Source organism: Sebastes fasciatus, chromosome 9 (genome assembly GCF_043250625.1).
Source record: "Sebastes fasciatus isolate fSebFas1 chromosome 9, fSebFas1.pri, whole genome shotgun sequence".
In the NCBI taxonomy this organism is placed as follows: domain Eukaryota; kingdom Metazoa; phylum Chordata; class Actinopteri; order Perciformes; family Sebastidae; genus Sebastes; species Sebastes fasciatus.
In genome coordinates, this window is record NC_133803.1 from 19,157,083 (window position 1) to 19,181,103 (window position 24,021).

A 24,021-nucleotide genomic window follows, 5' to 3' on the forward strand; every position below is an offset into this window, starting at 1 on the left:
TTTCACCAAACACCACCACCTTGCTCTAAGCAAGTAAAATGGCCCCGCTGGGACAGACCAAACAGAGAAAAAAAAAGTATAAATATTCAAGATGCAGAGGGCTCGGAGCCAGCTTCAGTATATGCCTATGCCTTCCCTATTTCCAGTGCTTTGCTTGAGCTTTGGTTCTGCTTCACCGTTAATGAGCCCCATCAGTCAATTGACTGAAGTCACGCCCCTGCATATCATATCCCCAGAAGTGTTGCAGTAAAAAATACATTTATTTTTTCCCCAAAGATAGCAAGCATCACACAAGCTATGATGAGGCACATTTGATGGTTAAATGCAGTGTTTAGCAGAGAAACGAAAAAGCAGGGAAGCTGCCGTTCCTCCCAGGCATGAGGAAAAAGATGAGGCTGGTGCTGCCAGAGTTGTCTCTCTAAGGAATTCAACTGCAGTAAGCATCTCTCTCTCTTTCCTCTCTTTCACTGTTTTTTCCTCTCTTTTTCCACGCCGGTCTGTCTCTCAGCGTTGGCATGACCTGTAATGTAAATGAGAAAAATGTTATTTACAGCCTGAGACCAGATGCTCACTTTTCTTTGCAAATGAGCTCATCAGCAGTGTGGCAGCTGTGTGTCTACGCGTCTCTGTCTATGTGTGCGTGTGTGTCTTAGACGGTCTGTTCCTCTGTCCTTCCGTAAGCGCACTGTTCATCCATGTGTGTCGGCTGCTTCTGCCCACTTCCTCTCGTCATTTGTGTCACACTGCTGAGCTGCTCCAAAAAATGTCATTGTGCAGTTGCAGCTGTTTGTAATGATGTTTGGCTCATTTTTTCACGTGACTGCAGTGCTCTTAGAGGCTCAGGTAAAATGACAGGAGTGTTTTGTTTCTGATTTGTCACCCAGACTCATTTTGTGTGTTTTCCCATCTCGTGCAGGGCATCACATTTGAGGAGGTGGAGAATTTCTTCACTTTCCTAAAGAACGTGAACGACGTGGACACGGCCCTGAGCTTCTACCACATGGCTGGAGCCTCCATAGATAAAGGTACACCCACAGTCGCCCTTTTCCTCTGACATTTTCTCATTCCTCCTAATTACTCCCCTTTAGACTCAACTGTTGTCACTTTCACCCTCTGTCTCTCAGAGCTGTTAACACTTCGTCAGCCAGATTCACTTCCCACATCTCCTTTTCCCTGGCTTTGCTTCAAAACCTTGCTCAGCCATTTGTCATCGGTTTGTCCATCCATCCATTTATCTGCCGCCCCCTTTTCCTCTGGGCCTGCAGGACAGCGCATGCTTAAAATCCAAGACATGCACACATGACATATCACTTTGCAGATAACTGATGCCCACTGACACATGCCAGCATCATCACGGGAGAGGGAGAGGGAGAGGGAGAGGGAGAGGGAGAGGGAGAGGGAGAGGGAGAGGGAGAGGGAGAGGGAGAGGGAGAGGGAGAGGGAGAGTAGGGTTGGGACTGGGCTGACCCGTCATTACATGGTTCCCTCCTAAGCACCAGGAGGGTGTATGTCATCCGTAAGATGGTGACTGAAGGGTAATAACAGCTTAACCAAGTACCGTAAAGCAAGACGTTAACATTGTATACTTAAGATTTTAGTCCTGGTTAATTTGGAAATACCTGTGGTTACCATGGTAACAGTATGTGCGGTATAATACTCCAGCAAACATTCACTGAGCAGCTACTTTGTCAGAAATACAACAGAGGAGCATGCATCTGTTTACAGTGCAGCTAAACAAACGTACGTTGTTCAAATAAAGAAGTCAGTTAATAATCTGCCTTTTCCCATCATGCCATGAGCAACTGCAATCTGATTTCATGCTGCACACAGTGCAGTAGCAGCTTTCTACACAACAGTTACCTGTGTAGCCAGCAACTTTTCATTTTACAGCTCACTGTGGCTGCTACTTCTTCTTCTTCCATCACTTTTACTTAAATGTAAAACTGATCTTCTGTCAAAAAATGCAGAAAATGAAAGTTGTCTTGTGTTATAAACGCATTTCTAACCGCAGTGACAAATACATTGCATTTCCTGTAGCTTCTTCTCAATAAAAGCTACCTCTTGTTTAGCCGGCTGAATGCTTAATGTGAAGCAGTTGGATGTTTAGTTAAGCAGATGTTTAGCAGTATGGTAACTTAAAGGCCCCATATCATGCTCATTTTCAGGTTCATACTTGTATTTTGTATTTCTACTAGAACATGTTTACATGCTGTAATGTTAAAAAAAAACTGTATTCTCCTCATACTGTCTGCCTGAATATGCCTGTATTTACCCTCTGTCTAAAATGCTCCGTTTTAGTGCTTTTCAATGGAATTGCGTCGCTAGGCAACAGCTTGGGTCCATGTTTACTTCCTGTCAGCTGATGTCATTCACATACACTACAACTGGGAATAAACTTGGACACATTTAGAGTTTTTACTTTTAAAACTGTGAAACGGTCTAAATATTGTAGATTAGTGACATCACAAATGGACAGAAATCCTGACGGCTTGTTTGAAAGGCACAGTTTCTGAATACGGGCTGTGTGTATTTCTACTTGGATTGAGCGTTTCGATACTTTCGCAGTATTTATACAGCACTTAAACCTACTTTATAATAAAACAATACATGAAAATCTTTTTACGATATGAAACCTTTAATACAGCTCTGACAAAGTATAAACAGAGAGTGAGCAGTAAACAGTGAGGCTGTTATCAATGAGACAAAACTATGCCGGATTACATACGAGCACATCGTTTCCTGTGAAATCCTCGTGTGTGACGGCAATTTGAATCGGTGTGGGAAGACATAAAGCATGAAAAAAACTACTATATAAAGAGGGTAATTATTGAATGTAAATACATTGGTTGGCTTATGTGTGTCAAATCTTTAAGGATTATGACTCAGACAGAGAGTTGGCTGTGATTGACCCGGCATTCTCACTACTGAAGAATGAGTCTGCAATGATTATTCAAAAAGACAAATTACCAAGTGTCAAATCAGTCATTAAATTAGTCTGGTTTCCTTTATCTTCCTCAACACATTCATTTTTACTGAATTCATTTGTCTGTCAGATCCTAACAATGAGAGTCAATTTAATGTGAGAGCAGCACTGGCCTGTAGCTTTTATAATACGGCAAGTTGTTTGATGAGTCAATGTTTTCTTCATTTATTGCAGCGATTCAGCCTTTCAATAGGCCTCCATATGTTTTTCTGTCAGCATATCCATTAGTTCTGATTCACTGATGAAACAGCTTCTGCTGTAAGGGAGTGCAGGGTCTATCCCGAGGTGCTTGTTTCAAGCATATGGTTTAAGCTGCAATAACTATAACAAGCCATGTGTGTGTCTGTGTGTGGAGGTGTATTGAAAACATCAGGCTGCTGTGGGTTTGTGGAGAGCTACCAGTAGAGCTGCACAATAAGTCGAAATCGTATTGAAATTGCAATATGGCCTTCCGCAATTTTCAAATCGCAGTATTTGTTAAAAATGTGTTAAAGGTGAAATCTGTGTCCAATACTGTATTGTGGTGCTGCAGAGATGTCCTGACCTACATATCATATTCTACAGACTTAAGAAAACATCTTTTCTGGTACAGATCCATGAAAGAAAATCACAACATAATCATTTAATATGTTTTTCAATGAAAATGAGAATAATGATGTCAAAATGATAATTTCCTCTAATATTGCAAATCATATCGCAATTGCAATATCAGTCAAAATAATAGCAATTGCATATTTTTTCAAAATCGGGCAACCCTAGCTACAAGGCATACGTCTGCAAATTGTCTCCGTCCTCCCGTTGTCCATGCAGTGAAACCATCCTCATATTCTTCAAGCCTTAAAGGAATACTTCACCCACAAAATGTCCATTTGCGTATCAATTACTCACCCCATGTTGCCTTGAATTCTTGAAGTGAACTTTGTTTTTCTCGCATTCCTCCACGGTGAACGGAGAATCAAGAAACGGAGAGAAGTCTTTTAACAACAGCAAAACTATATTAAAACATCAGTTTATAAACTCACACAACTAATGCAGTATAATCCAAATCTCATTTATCCAGTCATAAGCTCACTACTTCCCAAACACATGCATCTTTGCTTTTAAAACACTTGCACGGACGAGTAGTGCCTCTTGCGCAGGAGCATACGACTGGATAAACGAGACTTGGATTATAATGTACAAGTTGTGTGTAAGGAAAAACAAAGTTTTCTTCAAGAATTCAAGGTAACAAGGGGTTGAGTAATTGATATACAAATGGTCATTTTGTAGGTGAAGTATTCCTTTAAGGAGCTTTTGCTATCCTCTTTTCTCTTTTACATATTTATTTCTCCTTTTATCTCTTTCATCTCGCTCTCCTCCCAAATCTGATGATTTCGCACCCTTTTAACAGTTTCTCATATGTGGGTGTGTTGTCTGGAACTGCACATTGTTAAAGGTAGAAACGAAGGCCACTAATGAGACTCTTGGTGGAATGATTCAGCTGTTTTTTTTTTTCTTGCCATTTGCAGGGAGAGATATTATTCTTTTCATCCTCGCCCTCTCCTCTTTCTCATACTACTCTGTTTCTCTTTAACTTTGCTCCTCTACTTGTGCGCCTTTTGAAGTATAATAATCAATCATTCTGGTTGAGATTACGGAGTTTTTTTATTATCTTATTATCTATTTGTTTTTTTCTGAAATGACCCCCAAGGCTTTTTCTCATTCCTCTCAGCTCACTCTGAGCTGGATGCCTCCTCTTCCTCCTCCTCCTCCTTTCTGTCCCTTTCTTTCTCTTTCTCAATCAGATAGTCTATCCGGTGAACGGGAGTCCTGCCTGCTATCGATCCCAAGCAGTTTGACTCGCACACAATGTCCTCCACATGAGCCATTTATGAGCCGGCTTGTGTGTCTCGCACCTTTATTACTCTCTTCCACAAATGGTGAATCTCTCTATCTGTGCTTCCCTCCCTCTGTCTCTCAGTTACCATGAAGCAGGTGGCCCGCACCGTGGCCAAAGTGGAGCTGTCAGACCACGTGTGTGATGTGGTGTTCGCTCTGTTCGACTGCGATGGTAAGTAACCGTATTCATGAAAAGCAAATAATGTCTCAACTGACAGGTGGAAATCAGCAATAAATGGAAGTCGTCTCCTCCTCTTCTTATTTACTCTTCCTCTATTATTTCATCATCTCTCCCCTGTCCATCACACTTTCTCTCCCTCCTCCTCCTCCTCCTCTTTCCCCCCTGTCCGTCCATCTTCCTCAGGAAACGGAGAACTTAGTAATAGGGAGTTCATAGCCATTATGAAGCAGCGGCTCATGCGTGGGCTTGAAAAACCCAAGGATATGGGCTTCACTCGACTGGTTCGTGCCATGTGGAAGTGCGCCCAGGATACGGCCTGGGACTTTGCCACACCAAAGACATAATAGAGACGAGAGGCAACGGGTGAGTGAGAGAGAGAAAGACGGCGTGTGAATAAAGCAGCAACAACACCGGCAGCATCAAAGACCTTCAACAGATCTCTGCAATTTAAACAGACAATGCAATGGAGTCATTAGGACTGCAGCTCCGAGGGGCATCATCAATCATTATCGCATGTCGCTATAGTTCAAACTATCAATATAGTGACTGAAGCATGCTGACGCGGCGCCCTGTATCCTGAAAGGCTTCTCCAGCTTGCCCGTCAAAGGCATCATGGGTATTTGTATATTTTAAGATTTATTTTTGCCATGTTCTATTGAGGAATGCAGTGTCAGCAGGTATCTGTGTGACCCTTGGTCAAATGCTAAAAACGAAAATGTAATTTCTGCATTTAACACATTTTACTGCAAAAGACGAGAAGAGGAATCAATTTTATTTGACCTTCAGTTGTGTAAATGCCGCAGTATGTCTGTTCTATACTGACAACAGACCCTTAGTTATTTCTTTGGTGGGACAGAGAGCAGACGTCTGTAATCTTGTTAGCACCCAGCTGCATCTTCATTTTTGTCCCATAAAAGATCAATGATGCTTGTCTTGCTCTACAATGTACTGTTCAAAGTGTGTATTCTTCTAATTATTATTGCCAACTGAAACACTTTATATAAGACTGATGTTAAAAAGAAATGCTCTATTAAAGATGTTTTTAATAACGTAAAACTGATTAAGCTTTATTTATGAGCGACTGCGTTCTGCTTGACTCGTAAGTTGGATTGTTGTCCCGCCATGTTCTCAGTTTCACTCTTTGACTCGGAGAAAAGCACAGCGGGGGATTAGTGATAATAATCTATGGGGCACCGAGGAAGTCATTTGTCATGTGTAATGAAATTGGGTGTAACATTTCAAAGCAAAACTTGCACGGCTGATTGTATGCCGTGGCTTTGAGTGTGTTGCCAGAGGGAGAAAAAGATGCTAATGTGTGCGTGTGTGCAATAGCGGTCAGCAGTTTTGTCTAATTGAAATGGACAGGATGGGCAGTCCTCGGCCTCTGCTGCCCATTAAAAGAGTGTCCTGCAGCCCCTCGGTACACACTGTGCTGCATTGGACTGAAACGAGCTGGCTCGCTCTCTTGCACACACTGCGACTGACAGACGGAAGTGGTGCTCAGGAGTGATTGCAAGGCAGGAGATTAGGTTGAAGGGCCTCTCATCGGTATTCCTCGCTCGTGCTCTTTCCAGAGCTTAAGTCTGGCGTGACAATCGCTTGGATCGTAAAACGATTTTTAACAGAACATCCGCGCTGTTGTATCAACTTTACAGCACTCACCTTTAAACATAAAGGTACTCTCCTGTGAAAAAACGAATCTCCAAAACATCAACTTTGTATGAGCTAAAGACCAGCCCTTGTTTTCATTCTTGTGGCAATGCATTTCATTAAAGAGGTCCTATTACGCTCATTTTTAGGTGCATACTTTTATATTTTGTGTTTGTACTAGAACATGTTTACAGCTTTAATGTTCAAAAAACACTTTACTTTTCTCATACCGGCTTTGCCGCAGCACCTCTTTTCACCCTCTGTCTGAAACGCTCCGTTTGAGCTCCTGACCCCGCCCTCCCAAAAACAACAGTCTGCTCTGATTGGTCAGCTGGCCCACTGTTGTGATTGGTCAATTGAACCAAAATCTTCGGACTCCGCTCTAACTAGCTTTGTTCGAGGGCGTGCCTAACTAGCTGCTTGGCAGGTATTATGCAAATGTGTTACTTGGTGACATCACCACATTATGGAAAAAAGGCGGGACTTCAATCAAGGTGTTTCAGGTAGTTTAGGAGCAGTGTTTCTGTGGGGGAGAGTGACTCCCTTTGGCGGGGCATTTGGGCTTTGTAACTTTGCAGACCTTTTACATGCAGAAAAAACTACATAACACACTAATGGAAAGGGAAAAAGTACAAAAGCATAATAGGTACTCTTTAAGATAATCAAATGGGGTTTTAAATGTTTTATTTATCTGAAGATATCCCGTAATGGAACACCTAATCTTTCGTTTTTTCCGAAAATCACCAAAATTGGAGATGCGTCATTTTCTTTGGACACTGACAATAACTCATTCCCAATAATTATAATAGCCCACTAGCACTCAGGGCTAGGGATGCAGATAACAGAAATGTTCATGGTCGATTACACTGTTGATTACTTTTTCTATTAACTGATTAATCGTTTAGTCTGTAAAGTGTTAGATAATTGTGAAAAATGCAGTCAAATTTATTGTTATATCCAACCAACAGTCCAATCCCCCCAAAAAAATCAATCTACAGTGATTGTGCTTCATAAATTACTTTTACAATTAATCGACTATTCAAAAAAAGATTCATTAATTTTCTCTCAATTGATTAATTCCGTGGCTCCTCACCTTTTCTGTGACCACTAAATTGATACACATTAGGTCATGGACTCACATTTGATAGGATTTTGTCTCAGGGACCTCCATCTGAAAAGGTTTTGATATGATTTAAGACCAGAATTCTATAGATGTCAACTACTGTGGAAAAAGTGAAACGTATGATCAGGCTAGTCACTCTTATGACTCTTACTGGACTGACTTCTATAGTCAATTTAATAGTGAAAATAAACTATTCTCCATTTTTCTGGGGACCCCCTGGAATTCCCTCAAGGATCCCTGGGGATCCCCAGAACCCTGGTAGAGAACCACTGGATTAATCCACTCATTTTTCAGCACTAATTTGCATCAAAGCAAAACACTGGTTTCCTCTGCTTTAAACTCCTAGAGGCTCCTGTAGCTCGTAGTGTCTTCATAGATGCCAACATGCTGCCGGCAACATTGCCTCCATCTGCATCGAGTCTCTCAACAACAGTTCCATCTGCACAGAGAAATTGCCCGGTAACAGCTCTACAGTAGCTGCACCACCGCAGCCCCCCTCTTCTCAGCCGTGTAAACCCCCAGCATGCACGCTCTGTCAAATCTCCCTGCTTGGTGAGCACTGAAGCAACGCCCAATGGTTAACTGCTGTCAGACTTTGGAGTGGGGGCTATATTTGGAGTGACTGCAGACCTCCCTCCAAAGTCAACAGCTCTTTATGTGTAGGCACAGAAATATACACACCATTTCCTCAGAGTGTAGATGCATAAACTGTACGGACAATGCAAGTGCTGTTTCGTCAAGTGTGCATAAGAATTCAGCTTTTTCTTCACGCTGAGTGCGGCGAGTGTATGCTCCATTAGGCCGTAATGTCATGTGCCATCTGTTATATATTATAAGTTAATGCAACAATAATAAACCTTATTTATTGTTATTATTGCAGCAATGTAAGAATAGAGTTTATCCAGTCAGCTTAGTCTGAAGCAGAGGTTTTCAATATGGGAGACGGGCCTCACCATGGGGGGGTGTCCAAATCGTTTCAGCGGGGCGCTCAGTGAATGGAAGTGAAAAAATATTATAATAATAATATTATATAGCCTAAATGTGTGTGATCTGGTTAAAGAGATAAAGTAGTTTTGGGGAATTTCTGTTTTTCCCAGAGCCAGAAACTAATAAATGTCTCAGGACTGACCTTTTTTTTTATGCCTCTGCACGGACCGGGTTGTCCGTCTGAACGTATGTCCATACGTCCGACCCATTCTCGTGAACGTGATATCTTAGTAACAACTTGAGGGAATTTCTTCAAATTTGGCACAAACGTCCACTTGGACTCAAGGATGAACTGATTCGATTTTGGAGGTTAAAGGTCACACGTTTTTGGCCATAACTCAAGAATTCATATTCCAATTATGACAATTTCACACTAATGTCTAATAGGATAAAATGATGAAGTGATGACATTTTGCACAGACATGGATGCAACTTGACTGGTTGGCGGAGGCATACAACCGAGAGGCGGTAGTTTTATATTTGGTATAATCTGAAGTTATGTCGCACAGCAATATTAGGCTATCTTGGCTCAAGTGTTGAGATTCTGTGGGATCAAATAACACAATCATGATCCCATAGGCATCCAGGAATTCAGAAATTAAGCAAGTAAACTCCGACTTTGAACGCCTGGTGTAAAATGTTCAACCTAAAGGACACTTTGCCCGCTTCTCCATAAGGTTTTAAAAGGAAAGGAAAGGTAATGTTGTCTCTGAAGATCCAATCTAGTGCAATGATTACACACTGAAAGCAAGAGACTGACTTTTCTATCATTTTCTGATACAATCCACCAACATTGCTCTACCGTCACTGTCGAGAACCTCCAGGTTTTATTGACAACGTGGATATATAACTGCCTGTCTCTGCGTTTTCAGAGCAGGGAGTGACAGGAGCTGCTAAAATCATTTCAGGTTTATCACTGCTGCTTTGCTGTAAAATGTTCTGACACCTCCAGGATTCAATATCCCAGAGGCAAAGCAGGTTGGACTGGCAGGTGTTTGTGGGAACCACAGCTGAGTGTCATCATGAAATATTATGTTTACAGGTTAATGAGGCCAAATGATTATGTATAGTTGACAAACTGACTTGTGGCACCCTAGGGTATGATTAGTATGATTATGAGTATTTATAATAGGCTATGTAATGACATCTATGGTTATACAGAACACAGAGGTACACAGAGGTGAACCAGCTCAGGAAGAGTAACACTAGGGCTGGGGACAGTATTGAAGGGAATAGCCTCAAAGGTGATCAATTCATGTCTCATGTGGTTCACAAAGCTGACAGGCAGAGCTCCTTTATGTGACTATCAACTCTTATAAAAAAAGATGTGGAGTCGGGTGTTCTCGTTGCGTCGTGAAACATAAAAGAAACATCTTGCATTTCTCTGGAGAGGCTTCAATATGTAACTGTAGGGAGGATTCACAGTAAGGCCAGTTACACAGAACATTATGGGAAGGCAATCTGAAAACAACCGACAATTCATAACTGAGAGCATGTCGGAGCTAATGGACTTCGTCTGGGATAAATTTCTGAATTTGTTTCTAAATTCTGAGGAAATAACCCAGGTGATGTCATAGTGATGTCGTCATGGTTACCTCTCATTGGGCTAGGATAATGGGAAGTGTAGGTTCCAGCCTTTTTGGAAATTGACAAGGGCTGGGCAATATATTGATGTTATATCAATATCGTGATATGAGATTGATATCGTCTTAGATTTTGGATATTGTAATTAATCGTAATAAGTGTTGTCTTTTTCTGTTTTTTAGGCTGCATTATAGTAAAGTGATGTCATTTTCTGAACTTACCAGACTTCTAGCTGTTCTATTATTTGCCTTTACCCACTTACGCATTATATCCACATTACTGAAAATTATTCTTCAAAAATCTTTGTGTAAATATTTTGTAAAAGCACCAATAGTTAACCCTAAAATATCACTGAAATATTGAGGTTTTTGGTAAAAAAATTAATATTTCATATGATCTTCTCCTTATCGCCCAGCCTTAAAATTGACCAATATTAGGGTCTAGAAGTATATCAGCCTCTGTTGCATTTTGACCATTCTATTTTTAATCTGTCGCGCCACATTTCCCAATTTTATGGAAATGCAATGCTAAATTAGTGGAGTATCCCTTTAAAAAGAGTGGCCTTCTGCCGTTAACGCTCTACAAGCAATTCCTGACAGGCCTCGTATCTCCCTTGTTTATTATGACAGATCATCTGTCACAGTGGGCTTAGTGTAAATTCCTGGACATAACAGCCCTCAAAACTGTGCTATGGCTTGTAGTAAAGTGTCAGTTTACATACTGTACAATGAGTCTCACATTTTAAACCAAGGGGCAGTACTGGCGCTAAGAGCTACCTGACTGCCATCTAGTGGCTTTGATGAAAGTTTCAAGATGCTCATTGTCCAGCTTGCATCCCCTCCAGCGGAAGAACTGACTTACTACAGACAGGCTGATTCCCTAATACTCTTTAATGTCAGAAAAAAAGCAGATACATGACAGATTTGACACTTTTCCAAGACTATGATTCCATAACAGAGCTAATGACTGTAGCCATGCATTTGTAACAATAGAAGGACAAAGCGGCTCGAAATTCGTAGATGCCCACTAAACACATGGACGTCCTCCCTGTTTCTGTCCATCCTGTCAGTTGAAAGGAAGAGCTAAAAGAAACCTCAAAGTCGTGAGTCCAATCACACCAACATTTAATCTTTGAGGTCGTTAACTATCACTACAAGAATTAATAAAAAAATAACAGGTTCACAAAAGTTCGTACAGTAAAGTTCAAATGATTGATACAAACATGGCTCTCAGTTACATTGGTGAATAATAAATTTGATACCACTTGATGAACAGATTGTGGAGGGTTAGACGGGGGTATCCTAACATCAGAAAAACTTAAGTGTCAAAGCGAAATGGCTTGAGATGAGCATGGAACACACCATCTGAGGTCCCAAACATGGAAATGGAATAAAACGTAATAAATACACGGTATAAAATTCAGTTCTACTCCCCAAATATTTGTGTAATGTAAAGAGAAAAAAAAACAAAAACAGAGCACAGACCGTCTCCACTATTAAATGTGGCCAAATAAAAATTGACAAACAACCAAACAAACGTCGAGAATCCATGTGATCCATTAAAAATCAATACCAGCCTTTTCTTAAGGCCTTTTAAACAACCTGTTGGGATGGATAGCCGTCATTCGCACATGGATAAATGAGAAAAAAAAAAAAATGGTGTTACATAGAAATGACGAGACATTTGTCATTTGAGAGGAAAGTACTGGTTAACAACGTCAAAACAATGAAAAAAGGGGCCCAACACACATTGGCTTTTTACCATTAACAGGTGGCCTGCAGCCACCTAGTGGCTATAAGTGGTAATGTCACATGGATGTCAACCTTCAGCAGTGGGAACATCTCTCTCTCCTGCTGCCACCGCTCCACTAACTGTTGCCTCAGATCAAACGAATGCTCTCCCATTACAAACTAAAAGCAGCTAACTAGATGTTGTGCCAGCTCAGCTCTACGGGTCACATTCTTGTCAGAGTGCTGCTGCTGGGTAGTGATGACTGTTTATAGGGGGATGAAGCAGACAGATGGTCCTGATCTCACAGGTACAGTAAAGTCCAGGTGTGGGGGTGGGAGGTCTTCAATCACTGTCAAACTTAATAGAGTTGACTGAGGTGGAGATGGCGCCGCCGCGGTAGCTTCCCCTCTTCTTCTTCGTCTTTTCATGGCGGAACGACTTGCCTTTTGTGAACCTGAGCGTATCGTTGGCTTTCTGGCCCCAGTCCCCCTGGGCTCCGAACTGGAACAGCAAAGACAAACGAAGGAAATTATTGCGTCATTTCAGTTAAGTATGTAAGTGCTGTTGTAAGAATGCCCGCTGTGGTTACTGAGCTCACCTTCGCATCAAAAGAGTTGTCTGTAAGACGGGGATCCACCGATACGTCTTCCTCTCTTATTCTACGGAACGGTACGTTGGAGGTCTGAAAGACACAAGTGGTTTCTATCAAAGTCTGGCTCTTCTACCTTCAGGAAACTCAGGTTTAAAAAGAGCAAGTTCCAGTCTCTCTCGAGCAGGCCTTACCTTCTTGTTGGCTTTAGGAAACGTCTGTGGTGTGGTTGTTACTTTCTTGTTTTTCGGTGTCTTGTCTTCTGCCTCTTCCTCTTCACTTTCTGATGATTCTTCATCTCTTTTTCTCTTTCCATTAGTACCTGCGTACATCAGAGGGAAATATTCACATTAGTGTGCCGTTTACCAATTAATGCATTTCATTTCCCTGTTAAATGGCCATATACATGTTCAGTATTTGCTTGAGACTCACCATTACTTGTGGGGGTGGTGGGTGCTGTGGCTGCTCTGCGTGGTGCTTCCTCTTCATCTGATGAACTGTCTTCAGAGCTGCTGCTCGCTTTAGCCGCTGGGGTCGTCTTGGGTGTTGCTGCTGGGGTCGTCTTGGGTGTTGCTGCTGGGGTCGTCTTGGGGGTTGCGGCGGGTTTTACAGTACTTTTACTGGCCTCCTCTTCCTCTTCAGAGCTGCTGTCACTTGAGGACTCTGCTGGCTTTGCTGGGGTCTTGGGTGTTGCTGCCGTCTTGGGTGTTGCTGCCTTGCCATTGGTGACTGCAGGCTTAGCAGGGGTGGACTTTGTCTCCGTCTCTGAATCAGAGCTGTCAGAGCTACTCTCCTCTGCCTTCTTTGTTGGGGCTGCGGCTGCCTTTGTGGCTTTGGGCGTGCCAGCAGGGGCCGCTGCTGCTGGAGCTTGTTTCTTGACTGCAGGTTTGGCCGCCTCAGTCTCAGAGTCTGAGCTGTCCGAGTCAGAGCTGCTCTCGGCTGCAGCAGCAGGCTTTGCTGCAGGAGTAGCCGGCTTTGAAGCTGGAGTAGCTGGTTTAGCCGCCGCAGGTTTAGCCTTGACTGCGGGTTCTTCATCTTCTGAAGAGGAATCAGAACTGCTTTCTGCTGCAGCAGCAGGCTTTGCTGCAGGAGTAGCTGGTTTAGCCTTAGCTGGTTTAGCCGCTGCAGGTTTAGCCTTAGCTGGTTCTTCATCTTCAGAAGAGGAGTCGGAGCTGCTCTCTGCTGCAGCAGCAGGCTTTGCCGCAGGAGTAGCAGGCTTTGAAGCTGGAGTAGCTGGTTTAGCCGCCGCAGGTTTAGCCTTGACTGCGGGTTCTTCATCTTCTGAAGAGGAGTCTGAACTGCTTTCTGCTGCAGTAGCAGGCTTTGCTGCGGGAGTAGCAGGCTTAGCCGCTGCAGGTTTAGCCGCTGCAGGTTTAGCCGCTGCAGGTTTAGCCTTAGCTGGTTCTTCATCTTCAGAGGAGGAGTCAGAGTCCGAGCTGCTCTCGGCTGCAGCGGCAGGCTTTGCCGCAGGAGTAGCAGGCTTTGCCGCAGGAGTAGCAGGCTTTGATGCTGGAGTAGCTGCTTTAGCCGCTGCAGGTTTAGCCTTGACTGCTGGCTCTTCATCTTCAGAAGAAGAGTCAGAGTCAGAGCTGCTTTCTGCAGCAGCAGGCTTTGCAACAGGGGTAGCAGGCTTCGCAGCAGGCTTTGCAGCGGGCGTAGCTGGTTTAGCTGCTGTTGGCTTAGCCTTGGTTGGTTCTTCCTCATCTTCAGAGGAGGAGTCGGAGCTGCTCTCTGCTGCTGCAGCAGGCTTTGCTGCAGGAGTTGCAGGCTTTGAGACTGGTGTGGCTGGTTTAGCTGCAGGCTTAGCTGCTGGCTTGGCTTTCACCTTTTCTTCCTCATCCTCAGAGGAGTCCTCTTCAGAGCTGCTCTCTGCTGCCTTGGCCGGGGGTTTAGAGGCAGCAGCAGGTGTCGGTGTCACCGCAGTTTTAGCGGCAGGTTTAGCTGGAGCCTCGTCTTCAGAGCTGCTATCTGAATCGACAAATAATTTTATGAGCATTTTGCAGATCGACACATGAATGTACGCTCACTTGCCAGTTTATTAGGTACACCAAGCTAGAGCTATTGCTGTGTAATTCGACCGTCCTGCAACAAATCCTACCACCATGTCCAGACAAACAATTTCAACAAAAACTGAACATTATATCTTTTATGAAGGCAGACTTTGTTGCGGGACTGTTGTCATTAGTCAGCATTAGTTTTAGCTAGGTGAACCTAATAAACTGGCAACCGAGTGCATTTAACAAAGCAGGGGTAAGAAGAGAAATTATTTCATATCCGACAGTCCTCGTGATGGATTTTAATGATGAATACTAGTCTTGATCCCTCCACAAACTGGTAGAACGGACAACAAGATTTATATAAATTAATGCTGAGCTCACATGCTCAAAATCTGATGTTTCTTACCTGAGCTTGAGGACTCGTCTTTTTTAGCTTGGGTAGCTGCTTTCTTAGCAGGGGTAGCTGCTTTTTTAGCAGGGGTAGTCTTGGCGGATGCAGGTGTAGCTGCTGGCTTCTTTGCCGTCTCCTCCTCCTCTGAACTAGAATCCTCCTCTGAGGATTCGTCTTTAGCAGGTGCGACTTTGGCTGCAACAGGTTTAGCTGGAGCAGCCTTAGCAGGGGTCACCTTCACTGCAGGTTTCTTCGCCTCCTCTTCGTCCTCTGAACTTGAGGAGTCTGAGTCTTCCTCTTTAGCAGGTGCAGCCTTGGCTGGGGCCACTTTGACTGGGGCAGCTTTAGCTGGGGTGACTTTGGTTGCAGGCTTCTTTGCCTCCTTTTCATCTGAGCTTGAATCTGGAAAGACATAAGCGTGAAGAAAGATATGTTTCACATGACTGGCATTGGATCACGCCGAGTAGAAAATTGCAGACTGGGATTCTGATTACTACCTGAGCTCTCAGAGCTGGACTCCTGCTTCTTTGCGGCGGGTTTGGGCACACCAGGTTTGGCGGCGGTGGTCTTTGCCGGTGCAGATTTCGCTGTGAGAATTACAATGCTGTTAGACATGCCATTAAAACACTGATACTTCCAAGCTGGGAAAGGTTGGCACCACTTACCAGCTACTTTCTTCTCTTCTTCCTCGTCACTGCTGTCTGAGGAGTCGCTGTCCTTGGCTTTGCTGGCTGCTGGAGCTTTCTGGACTGAGCCAGGAGGGGGGACTGCACTGTACGCTCCTACAAAGACGAAGGAAACTGATCAGCATCACAACATATAAAACAGGGCCTCTGTACAATATTTTAAGCACTTAGGATGAGGTGATCAGCTCTTGACATCGTCTGGTCTTCTGGTATTCCCAGCACCACACATCTTTTGTAAATACACATTGTTGGGTTGTGTGAGGAAGCCATTGAGCAAATAATGGTAAAAAAGGCTTAAACACACACCTGCTTTGGGTTTTTTGCTGGGGGGAGCCTCATCTTCAGACGAAGAGTCTTCACTGCTCGATTTAGCAGCAGCAGCTGCAGCAGCCTTTACTGGGGTGGGTTTGGCTGGAGCTGGTTTGGCTGGAGCCTATCAGGATAAGTGAAGTAAGTATAGTGTGTATACTTGTACATTCTCTATTTGATTGAGCTTTTCTAACCTCTGGAACAAAGACGATCAAAAACGGGTGATAACATTTTGATATGGCCAGATTCTTTTGCATACCTTGGCTGGTTCTTCATCTTCAGAGGAACTATCTTCACTGCTGCTCTCTTGCTTTTTCTGAGCTGCACCTTTAGCGGGAACAGCTGGTTTGGATGCTGTGACTGCACCAGCCTTGGGTTCTATTATTCAGAGGTAAATTAAATAAAACACATTTTCATCTATCAGCTCAATTTACAGTCACAATTAAAGATGGTTGCATTAAACAATATGAATGACGTCTGGCTCTGAACTCACTTGGTGTAGCAGCTTTGGCGGGCTGCTCGTCCTCAGAGTCAGATTCCTCACTGCTAGAGCTGCTGTCTTTCTTCCGTCCTGCAGCAGGAGCGGCAGGCGACTTCACAGGAGCCTACGTGGAGAAACTACATTTTAACAAAAGCATAAACCCTTTAAACATAGCCTTGCACCAATGACTAGGTCTGGGATGAATCTTTCATTTGGATGTTTCCTCCTACTTTGGCAGGGGGCTTTGCAGGAGCCTTTGCAGGAGCCTTTGCGGGAGCCTTCTCCTCCTCAGAGTCACTGGAGTCTTCACTGCTGCTGGATGCAGCTTTAGTAGCTGCTGCTGCTTTAGCAGGCACCACCTTGGCTGCTAACACAAACATAATAGAGAAATGTAATTTGATAATGCAGTAGAAGGTATCAGAATGGCGCATTACTGACAATTCAACCAGCTTTATCCATTCTCTATGTCAAATATATTGATATTACCTGCAGGGGCTGCCTTAGTTGGTTTTGCAACAGCTTCTTCATCCTCGCTGCTCGACTCTTCGCTGCTGGAGCTCTCTGCACTGGTTTTTGCTTTCTTGGCTGATGGACCTTTTGCAGCTTCACCCTTGGCAGTAGGAGCCTTTCGTTTCTTGGCTTCAGGAGACCTAGGACGACCCACAGTGATATTAAAGGGAGGGAATCTACCCTGAAACAGAATTCACCTGTCATTTGTAAAAATAAACAGGTTAGATTTTATTTTTGACTACTTTGTTTTCAAGCTGAACAGAAGAGCGACAGAGCTTATTGATGTCAACTAGAGACAAATCCTGGAGCTGCTCCTACTAAGGGAGCAAATAAACCCTAGGATACTGGGAGAGCAGCAGTGGTGATTCTATAAATTCATTTATGTTAAAGGGAAAATGCATATTGATTGGCATCACTATTAATATACTAGTGAGAAGTTAACCAAACTGTTGTCTGTGGGCCAGATGTTAAATGAGCTATTGAAGTAATGTTTAATTGTATATGGGGATACTTTGGGGCGGCTGTGGCTCAGCGGGTAGAGCAGGTTGTCCACCAATCGGAAAGTCGGTGGTTCGATCCCCAGCTGCCCCGGCTCCTTGCGCTTAACCCCAAATTGCTCCAGAAGGCATAGGTGTGTGTGAATGAGTATATGGATTAGATCCGGATGGGCAAAGTTGGCACCTTAGCAGCCTCTCTCACCATCAGTGTTGGAATGGGTGAATGCTGACATGTAGTGTAAAGCGCTTTGAGTGGTCGGAATACTAGAAAAGTCATTTACCATTTACTTTCTATTAAAGTGGATCAAGTATGTGTCCCCTGATATCACCAGTTGAAATACTGATCTGCTAAGGAAAACTGTGCCTATGTTTACAGATATTGGCTTTACAGTACAAAACCAATGTTAAGTCTGCTTAGACAACATAAGATAAGATGTTCCTTTATTAGTCCCGCAGTGGGGAAATTTGCAGTGTACAGCAGCAAAGGGGATAGTGCAAAATAAAACAAGATGCATCATTTAACACAGTAAAAAAAAAAAAAAAAAAAAAGAGGTAAACAAAGTGTAACAAAATATGAACTATTTAAATAGAAAGAAGTGTAAAAATAGGAGCAGTATATACAGTATTGACAATAAACAGACTATTAACAAAATTGCACAAGTGGAAAATGATATTGCACAGTGAGAATGAAATGAAAGAGAAAGAAATGGTACATTTATGCTTTGAGGTGTTCTCACAGAATACAAACTGTACAAAATGTACCAGCATTTGAAAGGGGGGATCGGGCGGGGGTGACATATTTTCAAAGTTGATTAGTATTCATATAAATATAAACTAAGCTTTAGCATTGGAACGAAAGAGACAATAAAAACAACTCACTTCACCCAGAAGTTGTAGATGTTGACGAGGCTCTCTTCATTTTGATCTCGTGGCGTCTGCAGAGAAACACATGTGAAGTGAACTCACTTCAAGTTTACATTATTTAACAATCAATTGCAATTCCCTTATAATGCAAAACCGTCACTATATAATCCCCGTTTACAATCTAACAGATGAGACAGTTACAGGATGAACAAGAGGCAGTAGAAACACAACTTGTGCCCCTGCACGTGTTAGCTGCACGGTGTCTCTGTACCTTACATCCAGCTATAGGTTCACCCCTCGTGCAGTCTCGTCTTAACAACCTCACGTCTAAAGCTGCAGACAGACTGGCTGTCAACTACCACACGGTGAGTCTCTTACCACTTTAGTCTGTTTCAGAAACTGCTGGGCCGCCTTGGTGAACTTGTTCTCCAGCAGAAAGGAATAAACGCATTTGTAAAGATCACTGGGCTTCGTGTTTTGAGCCGCCATCTTCACCAACCACGCTCCTGAGTGGAAGAGAAGACAGGAAGTGAACGGAAACGTGTGCGCATCATGTGCGCAGGAGCATAGTGATGACGACATCCAGGGCTTCAAAGGTGTTTTTCTTTATACTTTATTGAGAGTTTAATACTGTAGTTACATAAATATGTTCAGATTTTTTTTCATCACAAAAAAATATATTTCACAGTATAAAAATAAAATCAATTATACAACAAATAAAATGTAAGGAAAAGAAAAGATGAATACGTTTCAAAGTGCTTCAATGCGTCAAACCAAACAGAACATAGTTTGACAGATTGCATTAATTTTATCTGCGGTTATTCATTTCATTTCATTTCAAAAAATGATTTCAAACATGTAGAATACAAAAAATAATAATAAATAATAATAAAAAAAGATAACTTAAATTAGAAAAAATAATATAATAACAAAAATAAAAGAGGGTAGAAAATATTTAAAAGAACAAAAATAAATAAATAAATAAATAAATAAATAAATAGATAGATAGATAAATAAATAAATAAATAATAATAAGATTGCACTCCTCCATAGTAGCTCTAGGGGTCATCATATATGTTCAGTTCTTCATAAGCTCTGAGGAGAGATACGCATGTCGTTCTGACGTCGTTATCAATACAGGCGCATACTTTATACGTCATCACCAAAGACCTTCCCTGTCCCTCGTGTCATAACATGGTCGACTCTGGTAACCTAACAATGACACCGACCCTTTAACAGCTGAATTAAACGTGTTGAATCTCGGATTTGCCATGCCTCGCTACGAGCTGGCTCTGATCCTGAAGGCGATGCAGCGGCCGGCTACATCAGCTGCTCTCCGGAGGACAGTGGAGACTCTGATGGAGCGAGGAGCGGTGGTGAGAGACCTGGAGAACCTGGGGGACAGACTGCTGCCATACAAGATCAACAAACACAACGAGAAGCACAGCAGAGGGGCATACTTCCTGGTGGACTTCTACGCAGCTCCCACTATCCTGACAGGCTTGCTGGATCACCTGCACCGGGATGTGGACGTGGTGAGGCCCACTGTGCTGAAGAAGGAGGACCAGGACCAGGTCTCCCAGAGTAACTGCTGTGGCCCCCAGCAGTGATTGAATGTAAGGAGTGGCTGGTGTTGGTAAAGCCAAGTGCATCAGTACTTAACCATGTATCTGTTTTAAAAATGAAACCCACAGCTGGAGCAGGAGAGATGTTTTCATCCACATCTGTGTGCACAAGTCACACAGATGTGGATTTATAATGCAGAATGTTTAGCAGAGCGGGAAGGCTCTGTGAGTATAACTTGTGTTCAGATCTTCACCGTGCCCTTATCCTGTGAGATTTGTTTTAAAGTGTATATGTTAAATAATAATCCAAACTTTGAAAATAACAATTTCATTTAGTTTTCTTAAAGGGACTGTTTGTAGGAATCAGAAATTGGTTGTAACAGCGACACTTGTGGTCGTTAAGTCAACGAAAGTCAGCGTCCTGTTGCTCGCCCTCGCCCGTGTGCACGCGCTGCGGGAATGTGAGCAAGCATTGGTCAAAACAGTGAGGCGACACACGTCAGCTAAAACCACAATATCACTCTATATTTCACCTGCTTGGCAGTAATGTTAGCTGACCAGACGGAGGTCTCTCCATGAATCACTGCTAGTGTTGGCTTTTCCTGCTTCAGCCTCCCGACCGTGGCCGGAGGAACAGGGGAGACACCGGCACCCGGTCGGAGACGATAACGTTTCTCGCTGCGGAGCCCCGTCACTTCACAAGACAGGGGAAACCTCTGTTGTTTCTGGAGGAGCTGCAGCAGTTATTTCTGCACAAACGTCCACTGTACATTCACCAGATATTCTCAGAGCTACGAAGTCTTCTGCAGTGTGTAGTGTGCGCGCATGCATGTGAGATGGAGCGAGCTGAGCGAAGGCAAGCAGGCAGAGGAGCAGAGACTCCGGCCCTGGAGACCAAACTACGGTCTCCCCTGCGTCCTCCGACCGCCGCCAACACTGTTTTGCAAGACGGGCTTCACTAGATATAACTTTGCGGTTTTGGTTCTTCTGTGTAGTCTGTGTTGGAGTCTGAGTCTGAACAGCGTAGCCACACGCGAGCGCGCATGGGACACCAACCCGGATTGATTTATACGTGTAAGAAGTTACAAACAGTCCCTTCAACAGAAACGAATGAAATGCTGAGATATAAGCCAACTGTGTATTCTTAAAAAAAAAAAATTCTTAACATCAAGAAGGCCCTGCAACCCCCATGAAGCTTTGGCGACCCCTAGTGGGGGTCGTGACCCCCAGGTTGTGAACCAGTGGGTTAGTGGATTTAATCTAAAAATCTGTGAAATAGTTCTTTTTTTCAAGTATTGACATCAATTAAGCTGTTGGTTAAAATGCTACAACCAATAGAATTGGTGTCCAAACTTACCACTAATAGGCAATTATCACTATACTACTTTTATTGATTTAAAGACACTGTGCCTCATACTGTGGTGTTCTGTCTTCTTGTAAGTGAAAGTCAGCTTGGATTTATAGAGCGTGAAAGATACAATTTTGTCTTCGGTACCTATGGGAATTTGTAAATTGTTTTATGTAAATAGCCCTTAGATAACGCAAACATGCACAACAGTGTAAGATTTAAAGTGGTGGCCTCCTTGTAGTAAACAAAGGTGAATAAAGGAGAAAATCATAGATAAATCAGTATACAAGTATAAACTAATTAAAAAGAGGTTGTAGTACAGAAATGCCAAAAATATGTGAATTTAGAAATAATGTTGCCTTTACATTGTTTGTCTAATAGAAAGCACTGTTTGTTGTTCAACTGTAAAATCTGATGCTCTACAAAACTGGTTCCCAACCTGGGGGTCGGGTCGCCAAAGCTTCACAGGGGGTTGCAAGGTCTTTTTGATTTTATTAGATGTAAGACGTTTTTTTTAAATACCCAATTGGCTTATATCTCTCATTCATTTCTGTTAAAAAAACTAAATGAAATTGTTATTTTTAAAGTTTGGATTATTATTATATATTATATTATATCATACTGTATATATATTATTATACTCAGTTGAAACAACCAAAGAGCTAATAGATAAATGGCCAAGCATCAGGCAGAAGAAAACACTGAATTTGTAAAACAAAACAAAGAAAAAGCCTATTAAGTATGAATGATTGTTTACATTTTTTTATTAAAAGTCCCTAAAAACAGGATAAGTAAGTAAGTAAAGTTTATTTGTATAGCACCTTTCACAGATACAAAATCACAAAGTGCTTTTCATTGATTAAAAAAATACATCAAGTCAATATTAAAAGTATCGATGACAAACGAAGGGCTGTTAAGCAAAAATCACAACAAAACAAGCAAATGAGGACAGAGACACATAAACAAGTAAACAATTCAGAATACAGTCAAGAAAAGGCCAACAAAAGCATAAGTAAAGTGGAGCAGTTATTCAGACAGATTAACAAAAGCCTGTCTAAATAAAAACATTTTCAGTTGCTTCATAAAAATGTCACTGGAGTCTATGGATCGCAGCGATAGGGGGATGGCATTCCATAGATTGGGTGCGACAGCTTCAAAGGCACGGTCACCTCGGGTTTTATAGTGGGTTTGGGGGACTGCCAGAAGTTGAGCCCGATTTGGTGTGCAAGGGAGGAGGAGGTCAGTAATATACTGGGGAGTTTGACCATGCAACACTCTAAAGGTTAGAACCAGTATTTTAAAATGGATGCAAAATTTAATTGGAAGCCAGTGCAGAGAGGATAAAATAGGGGCGATATGTGATCTCTTGTTGTGTCTATTTAAAAGCCGAGCCACATTTGTGGAGCGGTAGGAGAGACAATAGTGTTTATAGTCTCAAAGAGACATTTTTAATTTCTTTTGTTAGCTGAAATAAGGTTGGCAAAATAAGTAGACCTAGCAGCCCTCACCATTTCATTAAAATTAATTAAAAGTTCTTTAAGATGCAGCCGATGGACCTCTAGTTTGGTGGCTTTCCATAAGCGCTCTCTGATGCAATATTCACAGGAAACAATCTGCTCAAAATTCATTCAATACACTCGTTTTACACAACTTCCTGCAGTTATTGCGTTCACTATTTTGCTTAATTGTACAGTCTATCAGTTGTTCTGTACTGTTATTGTTATGCATTGAATATAATATGAAATATCCATAAAATATTAGTCAGGGGTCGTCAGTTTACTCAATGATAGAAAAGGGGTCCCTTAAGGAAAAAGGTTGGGAACCACCGCTCTACATATCTTTGTCACAATTATGTAAGAATCAACTGTAGTGGATCTGTATTAAAACATTAATTGGTATGTGTTTATGATAAAAAATAAATAAAATATTGATATTGGTATCCTCAAAATGTCAGTATCGGTCAGACTCTAAAATGTGGTCCATGCAATCTTACAATGACTTCATTAAATGTGTTCATTGAGTCAGTGTCCTTAACCTTCTCTTTATGGAGATCATGCTGTGCTGACTGTGCTGTAAGTTGACCTTATGTAATGATTGTTCCCTTTTTGTTTTACAGGTTTCCACAGCTCCAGAAGATGTACAGTGTGATGCTTCCCTCTTTGACCTTTTCCATAGATGTTGACTTACATTTGGATATTATGTCATAATAAACTACTTTTTTTCTATCTTAGTTGCAAGTTTTTCTTGACTTCTTGTTAAAACATTTTAGACATTGTGCACCACATGATGTTTAGGGATGTGATGGCAGTTTCAGTTCTTATTTTCGTTCCAGACCTATGTGGTTTATGCAGTTCTGAACATTTCTAAGTAGCTGAGTAGGGAGGACGGGACCATCCAAAATCCAAAATAAATTAATAAATAAATAAATGACTCAATAATCAGAATCGGAAATAATTATCACCGGGGGGAAATTGTGGCGTTACAGTTGCTCTTGTATAAAGAAATGCAAGAAAATAAAAATAAATTATGTACATAATGCTACAATATAAACACAATATATTTAAAGAAATATAAATAAGCACTAAAATTAAAAATAGGAAAATGAGAATATAAGAAATATGAAATATATACAAATATTTGCATTAGGACAAGCAATATACAACCACG

The 24,021-nt window shown here is 42.2% G+C and overlaps 3 protein-coding genes across 17 annotated transcripts in view; 2 read left to right on the plus strand and 1 right to left on the minus strand.

The window, feature by feature from the left end:
- Positions 1 to 6,098, plus strand: part of micu1 (mitochondrial calcium uptake 1) — a 38,952-nt gene extending 32,854 nt beyond the window's left edge. For all 10 annotated transcript variants that reach the window (XM_074646481.1, XM_074646482.1, XM_074646483.1 and 7 more), the window contains 3 exons: positions 917 to 1,025; positions 4,944 to 5,033; positions 5,226 to 6,098. In XM_074646481.1, coding sequence (XP_074502582.1) covers positions 917 to 1,025; positions 4,944 to 5,033; positions 5,226 to 5,386 — 360 coding nt within the window. In that variant the 3' untranslated portion in view covers positions 5,387 to 6,098. The remainder of the gene's footprint in view (positions 1 to 916; positions 1,026 to 4,943; positions 5,034 to 5,225) is intronic.
- A 5,157-nt stretch (positions 6,099 to 11,255) lies between these two features.
- Positions 11,256 to 19,001, minus strand: nolc1 (nucleolar and coiled-body phosphoprotein 1). Of its 6 annotated transcripts, none has more exons than XM_074646472.1 (15): positions 18,820 to 19,001; positions 18,457 to 18,512; positions 17,057 to 17,220; positions 16,801 to 16,937; positions 16,583 to 16,694; positions 16,349 to 16,467; positions 16,087 to 16,213; positions 15,760 to 15,876; positions 15,592 to 15,681; positions 15,110 to 15,496; positions 13,317 to 14,674; positions 13,139 to 13,268; positions 12,901 to 13,028; positions 12,716 to 12,799; positions 11,256 to 12,618 (listed from the first exon to the last, which is right to left on the minus strand). In XM_074646472.1, the coding sequence occupies exons 1-15, from the start codon at positions 18,928 to 18,930 to the stop codon at positions 12,460 to 12,462; spliced, it is 3,279 nt and encodes a 1,092-aa protein (XP_074502573.1). In that variant the 5' UTR covers positions 18,931 to 19,001; the 3' UTR covers positions 11,256 to 12,459. The 6 variants fall into 6 exon arrangements, with proteins under 6 accessions (XP_074502573.1, XP_074502574.1, XP_074502570.1 ...); XM_074646473.1 differs by having other exon boundaries at positions 13,139 to 13,230; positions 13,279 to 14,674; XM_074646469.1 differs by having other exon boundaries at positions 13,139 to 14,674; positions 16,801 to 16,934.
- Positions 19,002 to 19,558: 557 nt separating this feature from the next.
- Positions 19,559 to 23,584, plus strand: mrps6 (mitochondrial ribosomal protein S6). Its single transcript, XM_074646487.1, has one exon. The coding sequence runs from the start codon at positions 19,713 to 19,715 to the stop codon at positions 20,049 to 20,051; it is 339 nt and encodes a 112-aa protein (XP_074502588.1). The 5' UTR covers positions 19,559 to 19,712; the 3' UTR covers positions 20,052 to 23,584.
- The last annotated feature ends 437 nt before the right edge of the window (positions 23,585 to 24,021 follow it).